General features: G+C 35.5%; 1 protein-coding gene and 1 long non-coding RNA gene across 4 annotated transcripts; one reads left to right on the top strand and one right to left on the bottom strand.

The window, feature by feature from the left end:
• The first annotated feature begins 3789 nt into the window (after nt 1-3789).
• LOC127158338 (ribonuclease inhibitor-like) lies at nt 3790-6585 on the top strand. Of its 3 annotated transcripts, XM_051101495.1 has the most exons (5): nt 3790-3957; nt 4553-4726; nt 4897-5058; nt 6305-6338; nt 6405-6585. In XM_051101495.1, exons 1-4 carry the CDS (start codon nt 3800-3802, stop codon nt 6327-6329), a joined length of 519 nt encoding a protein of 172 aa, XP_050957452.1. In that variant the 5' UTR covers nt 3790-3799; the 3' UTR covers nt 6330-6338; nt 6405-6585. The 3 variants fall into 3 exon arrangements, with proteins under 3 accessions (XP_050957452.1, XP_050957451.1, XP_050957453.1); XM_051101494.1 differs by having other exon boundaries at nt 6305-6585; XM_051101496.1 differs by lacking the exons at nt 6305-6338; nt 6405-6585 and having other exon boundaries at nt 4940-4975.
• Nucleotides 6237-6538, bottom strand: LOC127158339 (uncharacterized). Its single transcript, XR_007826135.1, has 2 exons — nt 6405-6538; nt 6237-6338 (listed from the first exon to the last, which is right to left on the bottom strand). It is a non-coding gene; the product is annotated as an uncharacterized LOC127158339 (long non-coding RNA).
• Nucleotides 6586-19054: the final 12469 nt, after the last annotated feature.

Here is a 19054-nt window from a genome sequence, read left to right as displayed (position 1 = left end):
CATGATGAAACATTCATTTGAGTTTAAATTGTTATAGCTTATTCTAGAGATTGCAGTGATGCATGACATGGTGAAAAATGACTGAATGAATAATACTGTATTAAAGTGGCTTAAGATTCATTTTAAAAGTGTGTCCCCTAAAAGCACAAGTGGCCCCATCCTGTTCCCCCCAGTTACTGTGGTCTAGAACTGACACTGCAGGGTCAAAGTTTCTTTAAAGAACAATCTCTTTCTTACCTTTTCATAATCTGAAGAACCTTCTTTCACCACAAAGAACCTCTTCTTTGTCAAGTCTTTATTTATACACCCCCTTTAACAATACAGATTGTGTCAAAGCAGCTTTACAGTATTAAATAAGAAAATAGTGTCAATAACGCAAAAGGACAACAGAAAACACTCAATTTTCAGTTAAAGTTCATCAGTGAATCCAGTGATGTCATCATCCAGCTCAGTTCAGTTCAGATAGTATCTGTGCAATCAAGACGACGATATCACTGGAAATTAAGTGTCCCCAACTAAACAAACCAGAAAGGTTCTTCAGATGGTAAAGGTTCTTTATGGAACCATTTAGACAAAAAAGGTTCTTTTTTTTTTTGCGCTTTTCACGATACATATCGTTGCAAAGCAGCTTTACACCAAATTGACATTTTTACAATATATGTAGTAGTAGCTTGATGTACATATGGAAGAGATGTGTGGTAAAGATCAATTAATGACGTAATCAAACAGACAAAGAACACTATAAATTAGTAGCAGAATTCGGTAGTGCTGTATGTTGTTTCAGGGTTGGCATCATCTGAAGTCCTCTGAAGGGTTGGCATCATCTCTTCTTAAGTGTTCTGGATCCACACTGGAGTTTGTGAATTCCTAGTTACCATGGGATGTCAATCCCATGGCAAAACAGAGAACAAATAGGAACATAATTAGCGTAGCTGCTGTTCAAACTAAGAAAAGGAAGATTTGTTAAACCAGAGCTAAAAGATTAATAATGAACATTTAATCAGATATAACTGCAGGAAAAGTTTATGAGATGCATTATTTGAATGCTTGGCTAAAAAGATGTGTCTTTTAATCTAGATTTAAACAGAGAGAGTGTGTCTGAACCCCGAACGTTATCAGGAAGGCTGTTCCAGAGTTTGGGAGCCAAATGCGAAAAAGCTCTACCTCCTTTAGTGGACTTTGCTATCGTAGGTACTACCAACAGTCCAGAGTTTTGTGACCTTAGGGAGCGTGATGGACTGTAGCGTGGTAGAAAACTAGTTAGGTACGCAGGAGCTAAACCGTTAAGTGCCTTATAGGTAAGAAGTACTTTTTTGTAGCTGATGCGGAACCTAATAGGTAGCCAGTCCAGAGACTTTAAAATTGGGGTAATATGATCATATTTTCTTGACCTGGTAAGGACTCTAGCAGCTGCATTTTGGACTATCTGTAGCTTGTTTATTGAAGATGCAGAACAAACACCTAGTAGTGCATTACAATAGTCCAGTCTAGAGGTCATGAATGCATGAACTAGCTTTTCTGCATCAGAAACAGGTAACATGTTTCGCAGCTTGGCAATGTTTCTAAGATGGAAGAATGCTGTTTTTGTAACATGAGAAATATGATTTTCAAAAGACAAGTTGCTGTCTAATATAACACCCAGGCTTTTGACTGTAGTGGAAGTAACAGTACATCCGTCTAGTTGTAAATTGTAAGTCAAAAGATTCTGTGTATTGTTTTTAGGTCCAATAAGTAATATCTCTGTCTTATCTGAATTTAATAGCAGAAAATTATTGGTCATCCAATCTTTTACATTTTTAACACACTCTGTTAACTTTGATCAGTTAGAAGTTTCATCTGGTCTTGTTGAGATATATAGTTGAGTATCATCAGCATAACAATGGAAACTAATCCCGTGTTTTCTAATAATATTACCAAGGGGCAGCATGTATATTGAAAATAGTAGAGGACCTAGAACAGATCCTTGTGGCACTCTATACTTTATTGGTGATAACTGAGATGACTCCCCATTTAAATAAACAAAGTGGTAGCGATCAGACAGGTAGGATTTAAACCATTTTAAAGTCTGCCCTTGGATACCTGCATAATTGTGTAGTCAATCTATTAGTATGTCATGATCTATAGTGTCGAACGCAGCACTAAGATCAAGTAAAACTAGCAATGAGATGCAGCCTTGGTCTGTCGCAAGAAGCAAGTCATTAGTGATTTTAACAAGTGCAGTTTCTGTGCTGTGATGGGGCCTGAAGCCTGACTGAAATTCTTCATAGATATCATTTTTTTGCAAGAATGAGCACAGTTGAGCAGATATAACTTTCTCTAAAATTTTAGACATAAATGGAAGATTAGAAATGGGTCTGTAATTTGCCAGTTCACTAGGGTCTAGTTGTGGTTTCTTAATAAGAGGCTTAATAACCGCCAGCTTGAATGGTTTAGGGACGTGACCTGAAGATAATGATGAGTTGATAATATTGAGAAGCGGTTCTTCTGCCACAGGTAACAATTCTTTTAGTAATTTAGTGGGTACGGGATCTAATAGGCATGTTGTTGGTTTAGACACAGTGATGAGTTTAACTCTTCCTGTCCTATAGTTGTAAAGTACTGCAGTTTTTCTTTGGGTGTGACAAAAGAAGTTGACATATTAGACGCAGTATAATCTACATTGGTTATTGTATTTCTGATGTTATCTATTTTATCAGTGAAGAAATTCATAAAGTCATTACTATTAAACTGTAAAGGAATATTTAGATCAGGTGGCGTCTGGTTATTTGTTATATCTAGCCACTGTGCTAAATAAAAACCTTGGATTGTTTTGGTTATTTTCTATGAGTTTGCGGAAATGCTCAGCCCTAGCAGCTTTTAAAGCCTGTCTATATCTGGACATACCGTTTTTCCATGCAATTCTAAAAACTTCCAAGTTAGTTTTTCTCCATTTGCGCTCAAGATTGCGAGTTTCTTTCTTGAGGGAATGGGTATTACTGTTGTACCATGGCGCAATACGTTTTTCTCTAACTTTTTTCAATTTGATGGGGGCAACAGCTTCTAACGTATCGGAGAAGATGGTGCCCATATTGCTGGTTCTTCTATGGCATTGTGAAGCACCTTTATTTTTAAGAGTGTTGGTCTCGCAACACTCAGCAGCTTGTGAGGAAGTCCAGCAGTGACTGTATTTTCTTGAGAAGGCTGAGGAAATTTGGCATGGGAAGCGAAATCCTCAGCAACTTTTACAGATGTACAGGTGAAAGTGGTGTGGAAGTTGCACAGTTCAGGACAGGAAAGCTCTCCAGCACATGATTAAAAAGCAGTGTTGGGCTACTAGTTTAACTACATTTCTCAATAGCATGGTGTTAGTGTCGATGTTTTCTGAATCAAAAAGCTTTTCAGTAGCAAAGCTCTTTTTTTTGATCAGGTAACGCGGTAGCGTCAACAAAAGCTACATTTCCCAAAGCATTTCTGAGGTTTACCCAAATACCCAAACCAATATCCAATAATTTCAGTTAATAATACCAAAAATACACAAACATTTAATGTTTGGGTATTAAAAATTCTTTGTATTTCTATCAAGAATCAGGACAAATTGTACATAAACCATGAGAAGTGTAAATTATTTTATTAAATTAACAAGTTATTGTTATTTTATTTTTTATTTATTTTTGTTTTGAAGACCAAATTGTGAAAAATTATCCAAAGGTATTCAGACACTCTTCCTCTCTTTCATTTTATGAAGACATTTTCACTTTATTAAACTGTTTTTTTTTTCTATCTTCTCTCTTTCTCTCAATGCAGGTTAAGCATCTGTGGAATGACAGATGAAGGTTGTTCTGCTGTGACTTCAGCTCTGAAATCAAACCCATCACACCTGAGAGAACTGAACCTGAGTGAGAATGAACTAGGAGACTCTGGAGTGAAAAACCTCAGTGATCTACTGATGAACACACAATTCAACCTGGAGAAACTAGAGTTAGTATCATTATACTGTACAGCAGTGACAGTGAGATTAAAGTTCACTGTTTACTTTCATGAAGTCACCATGAAATTAAAGTTGACAGTGATTATTTTTATGGAATATTGCAGTAATTAAATGATTTATCCATGCACATCATTTATTTCTAATTAATGTGCCCTTCTGATCTTTCATCTAAATAACTTAAATGACAGCAATACAATAATAATTGTTAATGAACCAAATTATATCCTGCCATATTTTTTTTTATTTATTTATTTATTTTTTTGCATTCACTCAGACATACTGTACAATAACAGTTACAAAAAAGTGTTTATTGATGATAAAATACTCTTAAAATGTCTTTAGGTAAATTGTAATTCAGGAACAGAAACTAAATGTTCAAATTTTTGAAATTATTTTTAAGTAGTTCTATAGTTGATCCTAGATATTAATCTACTTTGTTAATATTTTTTCTGTTCTTGTTTATGGTCATATAATGTTTTTGGCAATGTTTTAATTATTACACTGTATGGTGTTAACACATGATGAATTTACTCACATGAACTTGACACTTGTCTGATTCATTGTCTTTTCTCTTTCTGTCTTCAGTCTGTGTGATTGCAGTATTACAGAGGAACAGTGTCTCATCCTGACTTCAGCTCTGAAATCAAACCCATCACACCTGAGAGAACTGAACCTGAGCTGGAATCAAATAAAAAACACAGGAGTGAATCACTTATGTGACGTACTGAAGGATTCACACTGTAAACTGGAGAGATTGAGGTCAGTAACATTCACAAACAAGAATTAAAATGATTAAAATCACTTCAACAGTTTAAACCAAAACACTTTATACTCAAAATCTCATTATGAGTTCACATTATATTTGTGAAATATTCTTCACCTTAATGATTTGTTTGTAAGATGATCTTCCTCTGTTTGTCTCTTTCTAGTCTTTATGACTCTGGAATTACAGATGTTTCTTCTTTAACTCAGTCTTTGACAAACACAAAAGCACTGCAGTTTCTAAAAGAGCTTAATCTATGTTTTAATATGATTGGAGACTCAAAGCAGCAGCTCATTGATGTGCTACGAGACTCAAACTGTGAACTGACGTGAGTAAACTTCACTTTCTGATATTAAAGAGATTCATTTACATCTGATATGTGAACAAATATATACTTTCAAATATTTATGAATAAAGTTTTTCAAATTATCATCAAGCGTCATTTCAAAGGGTTTGTGTCAGAATGAAATGTAAAGTTGATAAAAATGTTGAACACAAAGGAGGAAAGAGAACAAAAGCACACTGTCAGAGCTTTATACAACAACACCTGCTTTATTAATGACATCAGTAATAGTGAATCATTACAGTTTGAAATAGATTTGGTCAAATTGTAGGAAAACGCTGGTAAAATCAGTGCAGATTCCAGCTTCAGCTCACAGCCGTCCAGCATCACATGATCAATGTCTCTGTCTCTTGTGTTTTTACTTTGACAAGCAACACGTCACATTACTTATGTAAGGTTTAATCAGGGTGTGATTTGTCGGGGTGAATTCCTCCCTGGTAGAACTGCAACAGCTCAACGGTGTAAACCTGGGAAACATGCTTCATTCTGACAAGGCTTGTCGTAATATGCTCATGTTTATTGGAAAAACAATGATTTTTTCATGAATGAAAGCATTTCAAAACATCCCCCCTCTGGTTTTTCCACAAATCACACCCTGGGTATAATGTACATCCAGCTCTCCAGGACATCCAGTTGTTATCACAGAATAAACCGACAGGTTGATCAGGACTTGTATCATCCTGAAGGGGTTTATTCTGTGATAACAACCGGCTGGATGTGCATCATCCCACTTATTATATTGTTTCTGGCCTCATAAGTGAATGATTAGAAATTATTGATTTGATTTGAAATATTTTTTAGCTCTTTAAATGCAAAGCTTCCACAAAGAAAAACAGTTCCTAACAAACTACTGTGAACCTGGAAGTTCAGACAAGACTGTAAATAATAAAAACAGCTTTAACTAGTGGAACATTTCACTAGGTTTTTGTTTTAGGGCAAAATCACATTTGTATTTGTTCCATGTCATTTATTATATTTGGTGTAAACTCATTAGTTTGTGTTTCACTTTATTTTGACTCAATAGAGACACAGATTGGAATTCATGTTCTAAATGTATTATATTTAAAACACAAATACTGTTTTATAAATATGTATTCAAATCAGGTAGAGTCAGTAATTAATCTGATTACAGGATTTTAATGTAACTTTTTACAAAAAAAAAAAAAAAAAAAAAAAAAAAAAATGATTGAAATTGAACTCTGATTATCTTCTCTTCTGTTCCACCTTACAGTGTAGATGAAGATCCACAACCTTAATTCCCCGATCTATGAGGAGAAAGAAATGTGTGATAAGTGTGTGAATGTGATCCATACAGGTGAAGAGACTCAGACTTTACAATCAAATAATGCAGCATGTGTGTTAGAATCATGTGATATTGAATGATTAATGTTGCTTTAGTATTCAAGTGATCATTTTGTTTAATTTAAAGCTGGAACAGAGGAGGAAGAAGCTCAGATGAGTCTGTCTGGCTCTTCAGTTGAATAATATTTGTATTAAAATTATCCATAATGATTCAAATGTTTCTAATCATAAATGCAGCACTTAAATGTATGAAAAGAAATGATAAAAGTTTATAATGTGAAATTTCCATGTTACTTAAAACACTTGTTATATTTTCTACACATTGTTATACTATTTTATTTTATATTAGGTTAGTTATGTGTGTGTGTGTTGTTAATGTACAGATATCCAGTATATTGTGTTGTTCTGTGGATGGAGTCTCTCCTTCATCAGTTCAGACCAACTAAACATTTTCATCAGTTAACAGCATTTGTGTCTTTCAGTCTCCTCTAGATAGTCAAATACATTTGTCTTTTTCACCACGTTTACATTTGAATGTAAATAAAATGCTACATATACAGTTAAAAACAACTACTTTGTTTGAAAAGTTCACTTGCCTGTTTTAAGTATTAAAATATTTTGAGAAAAGTCTCAGTGTCTTTGATTGGTTTCCAAAAATATTTCATGCTCTACAGACAAGTGAAAGAAAACGAGGAACATACAGGTTCTTATTTAGCACTTATATCTTATAAAACTATCAAACAACAGATATTTTGACTTTAAATGCTTTTAATTAAATGAATTACTTACAAATACCAGAAACTGTAAATTAAATCACATAAGAAGTGTTAAAGTAGTTCAGTTATCACTGAACTACTACGATGCTCTGGAGCAGTGAAGATTAAAGTTTTACTGTAATTTTACAATCTGAATCATTAGTGTTTAAAAACAAAATCTGTGAAATATGCTACAAAATGATTCAGCTCAAAAATTAAAATTTCTGTCATGTTTCCTGATCCATATTAAACATGCAGCTCATAGTGAAACATTTGTTTTACTGCATGTTTTCTTTAAAATATTTGCACTAAAATGCTAACTTTAAACTGTGCAGATAATGTGAATTTGACAGAGAGCAACTGCTTTCTTGATTGTAGGCCTCACTGATTTGAGCTTATGCCAATCATTTTTTGAGTGGAAAAACAAACATTTGTACATAATCAGATTTGCTGATAATTTAGCATAACAAGAGATTTATAGGCTATTTTTTCCTACAAATAAAATTTAGAAAGTATTGCAGTACAAAAAAAAAAAAAAAATCTGCATTTATCAAACATGCGTGTGTGGTTCTTACGCACACCGGAAAGTAATCATTGTTGTTTAATCCCACTTTCTTAAGCACTATGCTCGCTCACATTCATGGTCATCTGCATTCAGAAACACCTTCAATGAACAATATATGATGACAGCACCTCCCTTTATAAATCACGTGAATGTATATGTCCTCGCCAAAATCATGGCAAAGAAAGCAATACCACTTGAGAAGCCGTTCTGTGCTGCACTAAGATCAGTGTGGTCTCTGAAAACACATTCTCTGTGCAGTGCACAGTTTGCTGAATCTTCCAGCAGAGCGAGATCAGCCATGGCACTATAACTACATTTCAAATGACTTCCCAGCTGTCTTTTATATCTTTTCACAGAAATGATGTAAATGTGTAGCTTTAACTACACTGTAAAAAAAAAAATCTGTAAAAATACAGTACAATATACCCTAATAATTAAAGGAAATTTTCCGTTTTTGGTTTTTACAGGTGTTTTTCCGTATTTTTGAATCACGCTTTGCATTGTGGGAACAAGAATGTTGGTGGCTTACATAGGCGCGAAAACAGTGAAGAGAAGACGCGGAGAGTTTCTCGGTCAAAGTTTCGTTTTAATGTCGGCTTTCGAATTTGGGAAACATGTTTTTCATATACTCTTCGTGGTAGACGAGTTAAATGTCACATAAATTGTTTACGTAACGTTAACTTAGTTGCTGTCTGCCTTGTTTGGCGAATGAACGTCGGAGCCGTCGCACTCAACATTTCTCTGCATATCGTCACACATCTTCCTCGTGGAGTTTTCTGCCAAACAGGCGTCCTATGCGCGGCAGCCGTCACCATGGTAACCCGGGACAGAACCACAATCGCCGTCCCGAGCAACAGGGCCACACCGGGCGACACGTCAGATGGCAAAGAGATGCATTTTTCCTTCCTTTCCAAGTATCAACAAGGACGTATTTGCGACCGTTCGCAAATGGCGGATGGCGAAATATGATTGGTCAGATCACCTGTCAATCAAGCGCCCTGCTGCGCAGTGTAAGTTACCTCAGTCACTCTCGCGCTACAGTGGTATCATGACAAGAACATCGCCGGATCGGATGATCTGGGTATGTATTATTGCTTGTGTCTATATATAACCTATAAGTTACTAATTTGACTTTGTTGTCTATTGATTAGATGATCGATTTTGAGTGATTTTCCACTATGGCAGGATGTTTAAGCTGCATTAACATTAACTTACTTGTATTTGCTAGCTATTAGGGATGCTCATTTTGGTTAATTTTCCCAACCAACAACCGCAAATCATTATCCGATTATTAACCGTTAACTGATAAGATGGTAAGTTAACACTTTTCAATAAGGTTCATTCAGCGCTGCGGCTCCCACCACGCGCATCACGCACTGTGCGTAGGGTACCGAGTGCTGAGGGGGCACCAAAAAATAGTCTAATGAAAAATCAATAATTATTAGAGCCCGACCGATTTATCGGCAGGCCGATATTAGGCATTTTCCAAACTATCGGTATCGGCATTTATAATGGCCAATAAATGAATATTTCAAAAATAAAATAAAAACGGACAAAACACCCTTCAACCATGTCATGAGTGTTGGCGCTGTATAGTTTGTCCACCAGAGGGCACTCTACACCGTTCCTGTTGGCAACACTCGTGTATAACGCGCCACACATCCTGCAACCTGCTGATCCAGCCAGAGTCGGGCAGAGAGAACCAGTTATCCGCGAGTGAGATCATCGGTGAAGTGTGTTCATGGTGAGTTGGTCACGAGACATACATTGCTTGAATAACAATTAAAAGAACATCCCCATCAGTTCTCTTAACTCAAATAAGCATGACAAAATTCGTGACTATCATGTCCAGTTTTGCTGCTGTTAAATAAGCTGAGAGTGAAGCGGAATTAGCTAGTAATTACGTTACGTTGTTACAGTGTAGTTGACTGACTGTCCTTTTAACTTTTGACAGTGAGACTGAAGTATTTCTTTAATAGCGTGACAGTTATAGCAATGAGACGTATCATCTCTCCTTGGCCTGTTATATTGAAAATGTATGTTTTACAATTTGCAGTATGACGTTATCCATTTAAATTATGGCTCATCATAGACTAGCTAACCACAAAGCTAGCTAATGCCACTATCAGTGGAAGACGCTAACGTTAACATTAATGAGCTTGGAAACCACAACGAACTTATTCTGCCTAAATAAAGTAATGATTACTATATTTATAACTAGCATATCTCTAGTTACAGTCCCTGCATTGTAAAATGTAAGTTAGACTTGCGAGGAGTGAACATTTAGACATAGAAAAAAAGTATCAAACGTAGCTTGTGCATAAAGTTAGCTTTTCTTTTACATGTGTGTGAAATCCAATGATAGCAAGTGTGCGTTGCAGACTGTCGTTCAGCCGCAGCATTAACGAGTCACATAATGGATTTAGATCGCTAAATAGTAGGTTTTAGAAGGCAGGCAGCAACTGATGATTGAAAATGGTTTGATGTAGCTTGGTGGAAAGAATTTAAAAAGTGCAGGTAAATGGATAAGCAAGCTGACATTGTAATTATAAGGTAGCTTATTTTGCTGTTGTTGTTATTTATCAGAACTTAACAGAATTTGTCTCCAGTCCTATTCAGAGTTATATTTATGAAGCTTACCAAGTCTTTTAAAACTGGTAACTTTGATTTGGTTGTTGTTGTTTTTGTGTTTTTGTTCAAAGGACTTTACGTTTCATATCTTAAGTTTGTATTTTTATACATTTTATTTATCAGAACTTTAATATATTTTGATGTTCCTCTGTTCTGTTGTGACAATAAAAGAAACAAGTTTCTTTTTAAAATGCATTATCATATTATGTTAGTTAAAACTCATAAATAACTACAAATAACTAATGTTAGGGAAATCTGTTAATGTTTTGTTGCGCGTTTCCTAAATTAAAAAAAAAAAAATTAAAAAAATCGGCCGATATATCGGAATATTGGATTTTAAAACCAATAAATATTTGTATCGGTATCGGCCTTCAAAATCCTTTATCGGTCGGGCTCTAATAATTATATTTTAATTATTATATTAAATATATAGCTCACTGAATCTGATGGCCGCAAATAGTTTCTCCCGGAATCTAGAGCGAGGGAGTGAGTGTGCCCGCGAGACAGAGACTGTGCTCCAAACCGCGTAGCGCGTGCATGACAGAGGGAGAGAGAGCAAGAGACCGCGCGTGTGTGCCTCATGAAGCACATGTAAGACAAACTCTACATTATCCCGCTTATTACATGGCTACCTACAAAATAAATCAATAATTTGACACAAAATATTGATTTTAAAAGGAGTTTATTGATTTAAAAACGATTTATATTGCTTCCGCTAAAGAAAATAGTCCGTCTCACTTCTCGTACTCAAGTAGAAGTACAGATACTTGTGTTAAAAAATACTCTGGTAAAAGTAGAAGTACTGATTTAACTACTTTACTCAAGTAAAAGTAGCCATGCGAATGATAACCATTTTTTTATGCAAAGCTAACGTTACCTGGACCACACAAATGCTAGAGTGCAAGCTGAGAAACCTAAGTGGATATGGAAAAAAGGTTCTTTATAAGCCATTGCCTACATTTTAAATGGATGTCTGCAAAATAGGCCTAAAACATCACATAGCCTATATGATTATTGTGACAGAGACTGGGACTCCAGGTTAATGAGATTCCGACTGAGTAGCAAGATATGAATTCAATTGTGAATTCAATTGTGATTCTGTGAGAATTTAATTCACAGACCCAGTTTCTCTTTTTTAATCTTCCCCTTAACATTTAAAGGAATCGACATGTAGACTATGTAGGCCTAATGATTTTTCCGCGAATGAATGCTGCCGAATCTGTCGAGTCGTCTTGTAGTGATAGGTCAAGTGCAACGTATATTCCCATTCAATATTTTATTATATTATGCGTCGCTTGTCGGACATAGCAACAGTAACTAAAGGGAACGGAAGGGAATGGTTTTCTATAGCCGCTAAAGAAAATACTGTTGTACCAGTACTGTAGTTACTACCCACAGAGTGTACAAAAATAAGTTAAAATATGTGTACAAAAATAAGTTAAAATATGTATTTTTTGTCATGGTTGTTGTTATAGAGAGAGGTTGTGATGGAGCAGTGGACAAGACACTTGCTTTTGATTCCCACTGTTACACATCCACCAAATAAGTTGTTAGATGTCATACTGTACAAAAAAAAAGTTGCATGTTAAATAAATTACAATGTATTTTTTTGTTCAAATAAGTTGTTATGGGTCCTGCTTTACTATCCATATAGATCCGCCACCAGTTTGATCGGCGTGGGGGGTGGGGGTGGGGGGGGGGGTTGTCTTAGTATATTTTCCTGCTTTTTTGTCCTTAGCCAATCACATGCCTGGGTTGTGAGCTACAAAATACCCAGAGGAGGTGGCACTTACTCTGGAGTTCATACAGAAGTAAGCAACACGTATGTTATAAAAAGTGTATGACACATTTGGTCATGTTGCTGTTTATTTAGTTGAAAATAAAGTATATGCAAATGGAGACTACTGGAAATGTAAGTTAAGCAATGTGTAAAGAAAGTATTATGGATTGCAGTTGATTTAATGAACTTAAAATACTGTATGACTACTTTTCCACTCCAACCTGCATATTACTCTGTAGTTCAGTTTAATTCATTTCATTTTTTTGTCATCCATTTCTTTTAGAATTTTCCTGTGAAGAAATCCTGAACGTGGTTTGAGATGAAGGCAACCAAGTGGCTATGCATTCCTCCAAGACTCTTGCATGAACAATTTCAAAAATCCATGTAATATTTGAATTTTTAAATTGAAAAAAATGGCACTTGCATTAAACATGCAGTTAAATGGAAAATAATAGATCCCCTGTAATGAATTGCATCACTTCACTGATATTTCTCTTACAATGAACTTCAAAATTCTGTTGTCAAGCCACTGGAGTCACATACTTTATACCTTTCTGGACCTTGAAAATGGTAGTTGCATAGACAATCAATACAGGGACAGAAAGTACCCAGATTTAACTAAAAATACTTTTAATTTGTGTTCTAAAAATGAATAAAAGTCTTATGGGTTTGGAATGGTATGAGTAATTGACTGAATTAACATTTTTTGTGTGAACTATCCCTCTAAACAATATTGTTTTCTCTTATAAGAAATAAAAGTTTTACGGTTTGAAGTTTAAATTTTGTGACCACTTTTTAGTACAACATCTGTATTGTACAGATGCTCATGTTTTCTTTTTTTTTTTTTTTAATTCTGTCTGTTACTGTTTAAAGCTAAACTGTCTTTTACAATACAGGCATTTTGCCTGAGTTGATATATAAATATGTGATTTCAAAGTTACGATGCTGAAAGTTCAATGCAAACGATATTGTCTTTTAAAATGATGACAGTTTAATGCCTACAGTTATGGCTGGTGGGGACTACAGCGAGCTATTTCCAGGGTTGGTGACATCACAAACCCTGAAATTTACATAAACCCTGCATCAGGAAACCTGCAACAAACATGGGGAAAAATTGTAACCATGCTGTCAAAACTAGGAGTGTACGAAAAAAATATTAATATATGAATCACAATTCTGTCTTCTAATGATTGTAATGGATTCACAAGTTTCAAAATGTTGTGAAGCAGCAGTTCTTAATCCTGTTCCTTTCATCTCCTGCTCTGCACATCTCTCTATCTCACTTGATTCACTGAGGGGACATTTCAGTTACACTGCTGTCTACGGAGGACAAGAAAGCTCTTGGATTTAATCAGAAATATCTTAATCTGTGTTCTGAAGATGAACAAAGGTCTTACGGGTGAAACAACATGACAGAATTTTCATTTCTGGGTGAACGATCCCTTTAAGACAAGGCTGAGGATTATGGTGAATATGAAAGAATACATATGCAGAACTTAATTTGAAAGTCTTGGTTTTACATCCCTTCATTTTAACAAAACAATATTGATTCTCCTCAGAAAACCTCCTGAGCCTACTCACACAAAAAATAGTAAGCATGGAGAGTGAGATGAAAGCAATGAGGAGCTCAGTAGCCACAGTGTATGAACTTTATACTCGTGTGCTGGGTGATGGGACTGGTCAGCGAGCAGAGGAGATTAGACTTGATGTGTGTGACACCATCGATGAACTCCTCTCTCTAGAAGAGAAGCTAAAAGAAGACACATTCAGGAAGAGAGTGGTGTGTTACTGGTGATCTGTAACGCTTAATTAACAGATTTATGTTAATTAACAAAAATATCAACTGATCCATTTAGATGTATTCCATCTTGCAGACACATCATTTAAGCCTGTTGGAGGTCCACACCCGGCGGGTAATGCGGGCAGTGTCCTCCTACAATGTTTGGAAGGAATTCAGCCTAAAGGGGAAAAAAAGGGAAGAGGCCGCTCCAAAACATGATTGTTATAAAAGTCATAAAAAGTAAGTCCAATAAGTCATAACACATGTAATAACACTTGTAACATTATGTAACAATATAAATGTAACATTAATGGCCCCATCATACACCCGGAGCAATGCAAGTGATTTTGCTAGTTTCAGCCTGATGCAGTTATCATCATCACGTTCAGCGCCGTGTCGTTTAAACAAAGAGCTTATATTGAGAAGAAGTGAAAGCCAATATAACGTTCCATTGCAACAGCGGCGTCCAGCAGCAGCCCTGTGCTTCCGCCATTTTGGAGTGAAAGTGACTCAGCAGTCCACTAGCTTCTTGCTGTCACTGTAGCAATTATCAGCTGCTTTGTTTAAAAAAAAATGTACATTAAAGCTAAAATACAAAACCTGAATGATGAAAACTTTTTAAATACATTTTTACTCCTTTCCGTTTATTTCTTAAGAATTGTTGTACTTCTGTTAACTATTAAACCATAAGTTGTTTATTATTGAAAGGATTTTTGTATGTTTTGTATGTACTGTAATCTTTGTTTGTTATTATTGCAATAAAAAAAATTATGACAACACAGAATAATGTACAATCACTAGACTAGAGAACAGACTTTGTCTTTCATTTATTTTTCACAAGTCTTTGCTCTCTAGAAACCATGTCAATTTCAGTTGAAATTCCTATTTTAAGTGCAAGTATTAGCATTATAAATGCTGAATTAATATGAACATCTAAAATTACATTAAGGACATGCATCAGAAAATTGGGAATGTTAGACAAATATACGTAACAGCTTCACAGTAAACTGTTGTTGCAGTATTGTCTTATATTAATGTCTGTTAAAGAATGACTGTAAACAAAAAATGTTGATGTAAATAAATAAAAACATAGTCACTGTCTCCCAAATTATTTAATGATTCAGTTATGACTGTCACGATTTTAGCTCAAAGGGAAATGTATATAAATAATTACAATTAATTATGATTAATTACAATTACTTATATCAGCTGCCAGTAGTAACTGTAGCAGAATCAATTTTCCATCAACTAATCTGTTCGCTCAGCGAACATTCAGTATAATCTTTATATCAGCTATAAGAAGTGATATTTTCTTAGCCACAGAAAATAACTTTCTTAAAGTACCATTGCATTAGAGCATGTAGCTCGAATCGGAATCGTAAAGGGACATTAATTTGCAAAGCAGAATCAGAATCAACACTCATGTAATTTGTGCACAAGAGTTTTATTAACGAAGGACTAACACATAACTAATCTAAACAACAAACATAAAAGCACTCATACATAGGAGAAGGGTCAGTGAGAAGCAGTTAGAGAGAGAGAAGGAACATGAAGCTATGAAAAGAGTCAGTTAACCACCTGCTGTGAAACCATCAGTGCTGTCTACAGCTTATACTAAACCTCTGTTTGTTTAGTTAAATGTACGATACTTGCATTGCCTTGGTCGATGAACAAGTGTCCAAATGCAGTCTCTGGTGAAGGTCTTGATGGTTGGAGCAGTGGTGGTTTTGGAATCGTGATCGCGTTCTTCTGGGTCTGAAGAGTGATGAACTCCAAAGATGTCCTGACTCGATGGTGACTGGGAGTTTCTTCCCATGTGAAAGTGAAGAAGAACCAAGAGCTGAGAGGGACCCAGCTGAAGTCCTGTGATCTTTGGGGAATGGAAAGACAAGGCCGCAAGGCCTGGCGCACGCTTAGGGAAGTCCTGAAGAGTTCTAGCTCATCTTCTTAGGTTCTCCAAGAACCACCGACTGGCTGAGGCGAGTCATGGAGATGAATTCCAGGGTTGACTGGAACTGTCTGGCTCTTTGTGGTCGAGTGCCACAGCTCTGTGTGTTGAGCCTGTCGGGCCCGCCGGGCACGCCTTGTGCCGGCTCAGGCTCCCCGTGGGTTCCTCCACACGGGCAGCAATCAGAAGATGTTGCAGATGAAGGAGAAAGTGAAGAGAGAGAGAAGAGAGAGGGGTCGATGCCTTTAAACTCTCTGGAGGCTGTGCCTCCAGGAGGTCCATGAACCAATGGTAACTTTCACCTTTGGAGAGAAAGTTTACGACTCTTTGTCTGTGAGCATGGTAATTTGCATATGTAATTCGATTGGGTGTTGATGCAAAAACTACTAAAGTTCTTAAAACACTAACATATTGCAAAGGTATCAACATCTAATTTACACCATCTTTTAGATCATTAAAATACGAACTCAAAGAGTCCAAGCATGACATAGGTGGGTTATACTACTAGTCATCTATCATAATACATGCATAAAACAGTAGAAAGACGAATACAAATACAACAGACAAAATTAAAATACAATGCAGTAATACTGTACACAATGACCTGGGCTATGTGTGATAGGAAGGTCAAAGAAAGGTTTGTCTGTGAATGAATAGGAAAGAGTCTATAGGCATTGTGTCTTTCCTATGGCAAATGTAGCATGGGCAGATGTGCATTCTTGAAGCAATAAAACCTGTGGTATCAGATCGTTGTCCTGGCAACTGAGCCCTTTTGGGGTGTCAGTTGCTTTGGGGGGGGGTTTGTCTCCAGAGCTCCAGCATGTAGCTGGCCTGTTGTGTTTAAAGACTATTTGTTAAATGTAACAATTAATGTATGTCTGATTGGTCCAGACACTACATGACAGACACAGCAATGCATCATGTTCTGTAAGATCATCATGTTTGTAGTGTGTTGCAGGGAATTAAAACGTAGCCTACAATATAATGTAGAAATACGATATGCATGTCAGACCTATAATAGGAACTAATAATAACAATAGTAATGTGTAACGTTGCGTAAAATAAAAATACTCAATAAAACAGGCTAAAACTGCCTCAAATGTATAATTAATGATTGGATTCCACAACTGATAACATAAAACATATAATAATACAATACAACATTTACTGTATTAGCCATAAAATTCATTGATCTGAGAAATGTTTGAGTGAAAATGTCAACTGAAACAATAATTTCAAAAACATACTCCAATGCTAGATAGGTAAACTGTAAATGAAGATCATATGGAATAAAAACAAGGGTACATAGTGATAGGCCTACTGTAATGACTAGCTGCACGCGCAATCCAACGTGTATCTGCTAGCATGTTTAGCGTTATCTCCGCTATCACACAGAGCTCATAATTGTCATCGACATCTGACATTCATAAAAAAAGACATAACATATTAAATATGAAAGATATGATGCATAATTACTCACATAGTTTGCTTGAACGCACATGTGGATCTGTTTCTCATATTGCACTGTCAGCAACAACTGTCAAAACAGACCGTTAGAAACCGCTATCTGCAATTAGTTCTGGGACCTTATGACTTATAAATAAAGTCATTTTTCATTTTTATTTTTGTAAATAGCTAGTGAGTTAATACTTGCTCAGATCAATCACTTAATTAATATTTGTTCCATATTCTGCTTATCTTGATAAAATAATTTTATTTACTTTTATTGACAAATAATACACTTAAATGTATTCATCTGAACAATATAGAGAAGAATGCAGCCTAAACAAAGATTGTGAAAGCTTCATACACTGCATGAAGGAGATCCTGTAATACTTTATCATGAATTTATTGTAAACTATACTTTATTATTATATACGATTAATATAATATTCTAAATATGATAGTTTTATTATAAAATGTTTCCAAATGCCAGACACTCATCTTAAATTATACTGATTATCTGATTCTTACATTTCTTGTCAAAAAATCAAAAATTCAGTCAGTTAATCATATTCATTATTGTGCTTTTAGCCCAACTAATAATTACATTTTTTTACCCCAAATATTACGCTTTTATTTATTCTTCAGTCATAAACAAACACAGTAAAAGCCTCTGCCCTGCTCTCATGATCTGGTTTTGAACTACTGGTTCAATCTGTCTGGTATCAATTGCCAACAAATGCTTTGTTGGTTTGTTTTAAATGTGAAATTCATTGTATGAAAACTAAAACATGATTTTTATTTTCAGCAGCAGGACCAGAGAAAGACTGTGCAGCTGCGAAATAATGATGATGATGATGATGATGATGATGAAGAAACACTCCTCCTTTTTTAAGATTAATAAGGCTTTTATCATTTGTTAAAATCGAAACTAAATGAGCTGATCAAAATTATTTGAACAAAAGAAAATTAATTGATATGCTAATTGTTCAATTCTCCACAACTTTGTTGTTAATATTTTTAAAAATAATTAATGTTAATTATTTATTAGTTTAATATGGGAAATGTCATTGACTAAATGCTAAATAAATGCTGTAAATGTGTTTCTGATCGTCACTTGATGTTTCCAGAGGCAGAACAGATACTTCATGATAGAATTTAAAAGCTGAGACTTTTTTCTTATCAGAAGTACCAAAGGCCAAAGCTTGCTGTGATTATTGGACGTCAGCCCTGATACAAATAATGTTTAGTGACATTTTATTCCTGCATCAGCTGAAAACAGCATTGACCAAAAGATCGATTTTAGGATTTAACAATCAATTCAATTTTCAGTTTATTAAAATGAAGATCTATTAAAACTGAGAAATCAATATTGTCAACCCAGTCCTGCCAGTCATACGAGCAGCCTTTTTTGAACGCACGGGGCAAAAGGCTCATGAGTTAATCTACAGGACTGTATTTCACAATTCAGTTACTCAGAGACTAGTATAGTGGTTCTCAAAGTGTGGAGCCTCGTTTTTGAACTGTGCAGAACTGTAGCTGAAAAGTTAGGCCTACTGCATTACTGTATTTAATGTCATTGAAGCTTGTAACGGCCACCTAATGGTAAATATTATTTATGTTAAGGTCCCTTTTAATATATTGTGTTCTATGGTTGAACGCTGTTTTGTGAACGCGCACGCACAGAGATGGAGCCGAGAGTGAGGCGAGAGATGGTCGCTCTGCTGCTGAGTATTGCAATGCTCCAACTTTCTTTCTGTTTGTTTGACACGTTACC

The sequence above is a fragment of the Labeo rohita genome, unplaced genomic scaffold, assembly GCF_022985175.1.
Source record: "Labeo rohita strain BAU-BD-2019 unplaced genomic scaffold, IGBB_LRoh.1.0 scaffold_1462, whole genome shotgun sequence".
In the NCBI taxonomy this organism is placed as follows: Eukaryota; Metazoa; Chordata; class Actinopteri; order Cypriniformes; family Cyprinidae; genus Labeo; species Labeo rohita.
The sequence above is the reverse complement of the archived record's forward strand: the minus strand, read 5'-3'. Positions and strand labels throughout refer to the sequence as shown.